The sequence below is a fragment of the Oncorhynchus keta genome, unplaced genomic scaffold (assembly GCF_023373465.1).
Source record: "Oncorhynchus keta strain PuntledgeMale-10-30-2019 unplaced genomic scaffold, Oket_V2 Un_scaffold_36_pilon_pilon, whole genome shotgun sequence".
Taxonomy (NCBI): Eukaryota; Metazoa; Chordata; class Actinopteri; order Salmoniformes; family Salmonidae; genus Oncorhynchus; species Oncorhynchus keta.
The window spans coordinates 20,001-29,000 of record NW_026290924.1 but is presented as its reverse complement, the minus strand read 5'-3'; the positions used below and the strand labels follow the sequence as shown (position 1 = coordinate 29,000).

At 39.9% G+C, this 9,000-nt stretch overlaps 1 protein-coding gene and 1 long non-coding RNA gene across 2 annotated transcripts in view; one reads left to right on the top strand and one right to left on the bottom strand.

Moving 5' to 3' along the window:
* Positions 1-505: 505 nt before the first annotated feature.
* The window catches only part of LOC118383762 (IQ domain-containing protein E-like), a 19,783-nt gene continuing 11,288 nt past the window's right edge, over positions 506-9,000 (top strand). Inside the window, exons 1-5 of the mRNA XM_052516111.1 lie at positions 506-1,041; positions 3,805-3,852; positions 4,126-4,171; positions 4,455-4,643; positions 6,894-7,031. Of these exons, the coding sequence (XP_052372071.1) occupies positions 991-1,041; positions 3,805-3,852; positions 4,126-4,171; positions 4,455-4,643; positions 6,894-7,031 (472 nt within the window). The 5' untranslated portion in view covers positions 506-990. The remainder of the gene's footprint in view (positions 1,042-3,804; positions 3,853-4,125; positions 4,172-4,454; positions 4,644-6,893; positions 7,032-9,000) is intronic.
* Positions 4,650-6,102, bottom strand: LOC127928756 (uncharacterized). Its single transcript, XR_008132086.1, has 3 exons — positions 5,969-6,102; positions 5,072-5,422; positions 4,650-5,034 (listed from the first exon to the last, which is right to left on the bottom strand). It is a non-coding gene; the product is annotated as an uncharacterized LOC127928756 (long non-coding RNA).

Genomic DNA, 9,000 nt, shown 5'->3' with positions numbered 1-9,000 from the left:
AAGGGGTCTGAATATTCTCCCAAGGCACTGTATCAGTATCTTTGGCGAAATCCTGTTCTGTCGGTGTCATGAAGGACCAGACCTCTTGGTAGAGATCAAACAAGCATACAGGGAGGCTAGGGTTACCATGTGTCTCTGACATACATTCAGAGTCCCATACCTGCCTTGGAACAGCACACAGCTAGCCAGCTGGGTTAGCACACACATTAGCTAGCATTCAAGCTAGTTCCAGCAACATATGACGCCATACACAAGCTTCTGAGAGCGGATACACACGTTGGCATGAAACAGCAATGACTTTCCAGATGAAGTGCGCACAGCTTTACCTTGAAATGAACACACAAACGATGTATACACACAATAACACCCTGGAGTTAGGCTAGTCAATGAGTGCGTTTACATGCACAATAATAATAAGATATTATTACACTGATTATGGGGTATTTGTCTGAACAGTGAAAACCGTAGAAGAAGCCCTCTGATCGTGGTCTGCGTAAAACCTGCGCAGCAACGACGCTCATAAACGAACATCAATGTATTTCTGCTCCGCTACAATTGTTGTGTTGTTTGTTGCTAGACTACTGATGCCAGAGAAACAACATCAGAGGATTTATGATAGAAGACTATTAAATTATATTTCCATTTCTGCATCGTTTATTCCCGATTAACGGTGTAATACCAGAGATTGTACGAAATCTAAAATAATCGCTTGGGGTATCGCTATAGCTGCGAGGCTATTGTTGCTTTCGTGTCGTTTTGAGGACAGGCATTTGATTATGTTTTGATCTCAAAGGAAGAGGCGTTTATTTTATTTTATATCTCTACCAAATGCTTGTTTTCCCCCGCAGCTATAGCTAAGGCAAACGTGTCAACGTAGCGAAATGAAGCACAGGAAAATGACAAGAACACGCAAGGAGAGGTTCTCCAACTGTCCACTTTCTCCAAAGAGAGATTAGTTTATCATTTTATAATCTGTATCAAACTTCAACGATGTCTCTCGTGGCCAGCGATATCCCGACGGACGAAGACCTAGAAGATCTGGTGTGTTGTTTTACGATTTACTGATGTAGTTATCTACTGTAGTACTACTTCTGTAGATTGGATACTGTTTTAGTTATCCTCTGTAGTACTACTTCTGTAGATTGGATACTGTTTTAGTTATCCTCTGTAGTACTACTTCTGTAGATTGGATACTGTTTTAGTTATCTACTGTAGTACTACTTCTGTAGATTGGATACTGTTTTAGTTATCCTCTGTAGTACCACTTCTGTAGATTGGATACTGTTTTAGTTATCTACTGTAGTACTACTTCTGTAGATTGGATACTGTTTTAGTTATCTACTGTAGTACCACTTCTGTAGATTGGATACTGTTTTAGTTAGCCTCTGTAGTACTACTTCTGTAGATTGGATACTGTTTTAGTTATCTACTGTAGTACCACTTCTGTAGATTGGATACTGTTTTAGTTATCTACTGTAGTACCACTTCTGTAGATTGGATACTGTTTTAGTTATCTACTGTAGTACTACTTCTGTAGATTGGATACTGTTTTAGTTATCTAATGTAGTACCACTTCTGTAGATTGGATACTGTTTTAGTTAGCCTCTGTAGTACTACTTCTGTAGATTGGATACTGTTTTAGTTATCTACTGTAATACCACTTCTGTAGATTGGATACTGTTTTAGTTATCTACTGTAGTACCACTTCTGTAGATTGGATACTGTTTTAGTTAGCCTCTGTAATACTACTTCTGTAGATTGGATACTGTTTTAGTTATCTACTGTAGTACCACTTCTGTAGATTGGATACTGTTTTAGTTATCTACTGTAATACCACTTCTGTAGATTGGATACTGTTTTAGTTATCTACTGTAGTACTACTTCTGTAGATTGGATACTGTTTTAGTTATCTACTGTAGTACCACTTCTGTAGATTGGATACTGTTTTAGTTAGCCTCTGTAGTACTACTTCTGTAGATTGGATACTGTTTTAGTTATCTACTGTAATACCACTTCTGTAGATTGGATACTGTTTTAGTTATCTACTGTAGTACCACTTCTGTAGATTGGATACTGTTTTAGTTATCTACTGTAGTACTACTTCTGTAGATTGGATACTGTTTTAGTTATCTACTGTAGTACCACTTCTGTAGATTGGATACTGTTTTAGTTAGCCTCTGTAGTACTACTTCTGTAGATTGGATACTGTTTTAGTTATCTACTGTAATACCACTTCTGTAGATTGGATACTGTTTTAGTTATCTACTGTAGTACCACTTCTGTAGATTGGATACTGTTTTAGTTAGCCTCTGTAATACTACTTCTGTAGATTGGATACTGTTTTAGTTATCTACTGTAGTACCACTTCTGTAGATTGGATACTGTTTTAGTTATCTACTGTAATACCACTTCTGTAGATTGGATACTGTTTTAGTTATCTACTGTAGTACCACTTCTGTAGATTGGATACTGTTTTAGTTAGCCTCTGTAATACTACTTCTGTAGATTGGATACTGTTTTAGTTATCTACTGTAGTACTACTTCTGTAGATTGGATACTGTTTTAGTTATCTACTGTAATACTACTTCTGTAGATTGGATACTGTTTTAGTTATCTACTGTAATACTACTTCTGTAGATTGGATACTGTTTTAGTTTGCCTCTGTAATACTACTTCTGTAGATTGGATACTGTTTTAGTTATCTACTGTAGTACTACTTCTGTAGATTGGATACTGTTTTAGTTATCTACTGTAGTACTACTTCTGTAGATTGGATACTGTTTTAGTTTGCCTCTGTAATACTACTTCTGTAGATTGGATACTGTTTTAGTTATCTACTGTAGTACTACTTCTGTAGATTGGATACTGTTTTAGTTATCTACTGTAATACTACTTCTGTAGATTGGATACTGTTTTAGTTATCTACTGTAGTACTACTTCTGTAGATTGGATACTGTTTTAGTTATCTACTGTAATACTACTTCTGTAGATTGGATACTGTTTTAGTTATCTACTGTAATACTACTTCTGTAGATTGGATACTGTTTTAGTTATCTACTGTAATACTACTTCTGTAGATTGGATACTGTTTTAGTTATCCTCTGTAGTACTACTTCTGTAGACTGGATACTGTTTTAGTTATCTACTGTAATACTACTTCTGTAGATTGGATACTGTTTTAGTTATCTACTGTAGTACCACTTCTGTAGATTGGATACTGTTTTAGTTATCCTCTGTAGTACTACTTCTGTAGACTGGATACTGTTTTAGTTATCTACTGTAATACTACTTCTGTAGATTGGATACTGTTTTAGTTATCTACTGTAATACTACTTCTGTAGATTGGATAGTGTTTTAGTTATCTACTGTAGTACTACTTCTGTAGATTGGATACTGTTTTAGTTATCTACTGTAATACTACTTCTGTAGATTGGATACTGTTTTAGTTATCTACTGTAATACTACTTCTGTAGATTGGATACTGTTTTAGTTATCTACTGTAATACTACTTCTGTAGGTTGGATACTGTTTTAGTTATCTACTGTAATACTACTTCTGTAGATTGGATAGTGTGTTAGTTATCTACTGTAGTACTACTTCTGTAGATTGGATAGTGTGTTAGTTATCCTCTGTAGTACTACTTCTGTAGATTGGATACTGTTTTAGTTATCTACTGTACTACTACTTCTGTAGATTGGATAGTGTTTTGCGACATCACCGTGACAGTAGTTATTGTCCTGCTACTCTATTAGCCTCTACTACAGTAAGTTGGATAGATAGACTCACTAACTCCTTGTTTCCAAGGTTGAGGATGGACTTTCTCTTGCTACCTACATATCAGACTCTGGAAAGGTGAGATGACTTTCTGTTCCCCCGTGTGTGTGTGTGTGTGTGTGTGTGTGTGTGTGTGTGTGTGTGTGTGTGTGTGTGTGTGTGTGTGTGTGTGTGTGTGTGTGTGTGTGTGTGTGTGTGTGTGTGTGTGTGTGTCTCTGAGTGTCTCTAACCCTGTGTGTGTGTGTGTGTGTGTCTCTGAGTGTCTCTAACCCTGTGTGTGTGTGTGCGTGTACGTGTGTGTGTATGTGTCTCTAACCCTGTGTATCTATCCCTTGTTTTGTGTCTCAACAGAAAGCCAGGAAAAAGAAGCTGTCTGGTAAACCTCCCCCTTCTCCCAGTAAGACCAGCTATCATCTACAATACATCTGACTTTAAACTTCAAATTCAACTCCATTGCTTTTACCACCCTAACTTTGATGTGTGTGTGTGTGTCTGTGTGTGTGTGTCTGTGTGTGTGTGTGTCTAACTCTGTGTGTGTGTGTGTGTGTGTCTAACTCTGTGTGTGTGTGTGTGTGTGTGTGTGTGTGTGTGTGTGTGTGTGTGTGTGTGTGTGTGTGTGTGTGTGTGTGTGTGTGTGTGTGTGTGTGTGTGTGTGTGTGTGTGTGTGTGTGTGTGTGCAGGGTCTCCGTATCTCTCCAGTATGGATGTGAACCAGAGGAGATCAGCGGTGTCAGCTTGGAGGCCCCTGAGAGGAACTCTGGGGGAGAGGGGGGAGGCCCTAGGGGGGAGAGGTGACACTCTGTTGGAGAGGGGTGAGGCAGCTCGTACCCCCAGAGAGAACTGTCTGGCTTCGCTAAGCAACGGGCACGGTGGGTACCATGGAGATATAAACAGAACTTTATCACCGTAGAAAACAGCTCTTTACTAACATACCAATGTACTACAGAGAGACAACTCTATTCCTAAACCTCCATAGAAACCAGAGAGACAACTCTATTCCTAAACCTCCATAGAAACCAGAGAGACAACTCTATTCCTAAACCTCCATAGAAACCAGAGAGACAACTCTATTCCTAAACCTCCATAGAAACCAGAGACAACTCTATTCCTAAACCTCCATAGAAACCAGAGACAACTCTATTCCTAAACCTCCATAGAAACCAGAGAGACAACTCTATTCCTAAACCTCCATGGAAACCAGAGAGACAACTCTATTCCTAAACCTCCATAGAAACCAGAGAGACAACTCTATTCCTAAACCTCCATAGAAACCAGAGAGACAACTATATTCCTTAACCTCCATAGAAACCAGAAAGACAACTCTATTCCTAAACCTCCATAGGGACACACACAGTTATTCAGCCAGTGTGGTATCTTGTTGCATGTTATTCCAGCTGACAGCTTGTAGGGTTTTGTTGACCCTAGTGATATGTCTTGCTCAGAGGGGAACCATGTATTTCACAACATTATTCATTATAGGTCTACCATTGTATTAAAAATGTTATTCTCTTTCTCTCTCTCTATCTCTGTCCCTCTCTCGCTCCCCCCTCCTTCCCTCCCTCTCCACCCCCCTTCATTCCTCCCTCTCTCTTTCTCTTTCTCTAGGTCTGTCCCAGTCTCTGAGAGTTGACTTTGACACAACACACACCTCAGCCTGTCTCTCCTCTCTCTCCTGTCTCTCCTCTCTCTCCTGTCTCTCCTCTCTCTCCTGTCTCTCCTCTCTCTCTAGGTCTGTCCCCGTCTCTGAGAGTTGACTTTGACACAACACACACCTCAGCCTGTCTCTCCTCTCTCTCCTGTCTCTCCTCTCTCTCCTCTCTCTCTAGGTCTGTCCCAGTCTCTGAGAGTTGACTTTGACACAACACACACCTCATCCTGTCTCTCCTCTCTCTCTAGGTCTGTCCCAGTCTCTGAGAGTTGACTTTGACACAACACACACCTCAGCCTCTCTCTCCTGTCTCTCCTCTCTCTCTAGGTCTGTCCCAGTCTCTGAGAGTTGACTTTGACACAACACACACCTCAGCCTCTCTCTCCTGTCTCTCCTCTCTCTCTAGGTCTGTCCCAGTCTCTGAGAGTTGACTTTGACACAACACACACCTCAGCCTGTCTCTCCTCTCTCTCCTGTCTCTCCTCTCTCTCCTCTCTCTCTAGGTCTGTCCCAGTCTCTGAGAGTTGACTTTGACACAACACACACCTCAGCCTGTCTCTCCTGTCTCTCCTCTCTCTCCTCTCTCTCTAGGTCTGTCCCAGTCTCTGAGAGTTGACTTTGACACAACACACACCTCAGCCTGTCTCTCCTCTCTCTCCTGTCTCTCCTGTCTCTCCTCTCTCTCTAGGTCTGTCCCAGTCTCTGAGAGTTGACTTTGACACAACACACACCTCAGCCTGTCTCTCCTCTCTCTCCTGTCTCTCCTGTCTCTCCTCTCTCTCTAGGTCTGTCCCAGTCTCTGAGAGTTGACTTTGACACAACACACACCTCAACCTGTCTCTCCTGTCTCTCCTGTCTCTCCTGTCTCTCCTCTCTCTCTAGGTCTGTCCCAGTCTCTGAGAGTTGACTTTGACACAACACACACCTCAGCCTCTCTCTCCTCTCTCTCCTGTCTCTCCTCTCTCTCTAGGTCTGTCCCAGTCTCTGAGAGTTGACTTTGACACAACACACACCTCAGCCTCTCTCTCCTCTCTCTCCTCTCTCTCCTGTCTCTCCTCTCTCTCTAGGTCTGTCCCCGTCTCTGAGAGTTGACTTTGACACAACACACACCTCAGCCTGTCTCTCCTGTCTCTCCTCTCTCTCTAGGTCTGTCCCAGTCTCTAAGAGTTGACTTTGACACAACACACACCTCAGCCTGTCTCTCCTGTCTCTCCTCTCTCTCTAGGTCTGTCCCAGTCTCTAAGAGTTGACTTTGACACAACACACACCTCAGCCTGTCTCTCCTCTCTCTCCTCTCTCTCTAGGTCTGTCCCAGTCTCTGAGAGTTGACTTTGACACAACACACACCTCAGCCTGTCTCTCCTGTCTCTCCTCTCTCTCTAGGTCTGTCCCAGTCTCTGAGAGTTGACTTTGACACAACACACACCTCAGCCTGTCTCTCCTCTCTCTCCTGTCTCTCCTCTCTCTCTAGGTCTGTCCCAGTCTCTGAGAGTTGACTTTGACACAACACACACCTCAGCCTGTCTCTCCTCTTCTCCCTGCACTCCAGAGTATCTCCAACAGGTTCCCGGCATTAAGAAACCCAAACACCTGCACTCCTCATCCAATGGTGTGTGTTCTGTGTGTTCTGTGTGTTCTGTGTGTTCTGTGTGGTTGTGTGTTCTGTGTGTTCTGTGTGGTTGTGTGTTCTGTGTGGTTGTGTGTTCTGTGTGGTTGTGTGTTCTGTGTGGTTGTGTGTTCTGTGTGGTTGTGTGTTCTGTGTGTTCTGTGTGGTTGTGTGTTCTGTGTGGTTGTGTGTGTTCTATTCTATGTGCATGTGTGTGCGCGCTGTGCGTGCATACATCTGAGAGTGTGTGTGTGTGTTATTCTACAGTGTAACAGTTATTCTACAGTGTGTAACAGTTATTCTACAGTTATTCTACAGTGTAACAGTTATTCTACAGTTATTCTACAGTGTAACAGTTATTCTACAGTTATTCTACAGTGTAACAGTTATTCTACAGTGTAACAGTTATTCTACAGTGTAACAGTTATTCTACAGTTATTCTATAGTGTAACAGTTATTCTACAGTTATTCTACAGTTATTCTACAGTGTAACAGTTATTCTACAGTGTAACAGTTATTCTACAGTTATTCTACAGTGTAACAGTTATTCTACAGTTATTCTACAGTGTAACAGTTATTCTACAGTGTAACAGTTATTCTACAGTGTGTAACAGTTATTCTACAGTTATTCTACAGTGTAACAGTTATTCTACAGTTATTCTACAGTGTAACAGTTATTCTACAGTGTAACAGTTATTCTACAGTGTAACAGTTATTCTACAGTTATTCTATAGTGTAACAGTTATTCTACAGTTATTCTACAGTTATTCTACAGTGTAACAGTTATTCTACGGTGTAACAGTTATTCTACAGTTATTCTACAGTGTAACAGTTATTCTACAGTGTGTAACAGTTATTCTACAGTTATTCTACAGTGTAACAGTTATTCTACAGTTATTCTACAGTGTAACAGTTATTCTACAGTGTAACAGTTATTCTACAGTGTACCAGTTATTCTACAGTGTAACAGTTATTCTACAGTTATTCTATAGTGTAACAGTTATTCTACAGTTATTCTACAGTTATTCTACAGTGTAACAGTTATTCTACAGTGTAACAGTTATTCTACAGTTATTCTATAGTGTAACAGTTATTCTACAGTGTAACAGTTATTCTACAGTTATTCTACAGTTATTCTACAGTGTAACAGTTATTCTACAGTGTAACAGTTATTATACAGTTATTCTACAGTGTGTAACAGTTATTCTACAGTGTAACAGTTATTCTACAGTATAACAGTTATTCTACAGTTATTCTACAGTGTAACAGTTATTCTACAGCTATTCTACAGTGTCACAGTTATTCTACAGTGTAACAGTTATTCTACAGTTATTCTACAGTGTGTAACAGTTATTCTACAGTGTAACAGTTATTCTACAGTGTAACAGTTATTCTACAGTTATTCTACAGTGTAACAGTTATTCTACAGTGTCACAGTTATTCTACAGTGTCACAGTTATTCTACAGTGTAACAGTTATTCTACAGTTATTCTACAGTGTAACAGTTATTCTACAGTGTAACAGTTATTCTACAGTTATTCTACAGTGTCACAGTTATTCTACAGTGTAACAGTTATTCTACAGTTATTCTACAGTGTAACAGTTATTCTACAGTGTAACAGTTATTCTACAGTTATTCTATAGTGTAACAGTTATTCTACAGTTATTCTACAGTTATTCTACAGTGTAACAGTTATTCTACAGTGTAACAGTTATTCTACAGTTATTCTACAGTGTAACAGTTATTCTACAGTTATTCTACAGTGTAACAGTTATTCTACAGTGTAACAGTTATTCTACAGTGTGTAACAGTTATTCTACAGTTATTCTACAGTGTAACAGTTATTCTACAGTTATTCTACAGTGTAACAGTTATTCTACAGTGTAACAGTTATTCTACAGTGTAACAGTTATTCTACAGTTATTCTATAGTGTAACAGTTATTCTACAGTTATTATACAGTTATTCTACA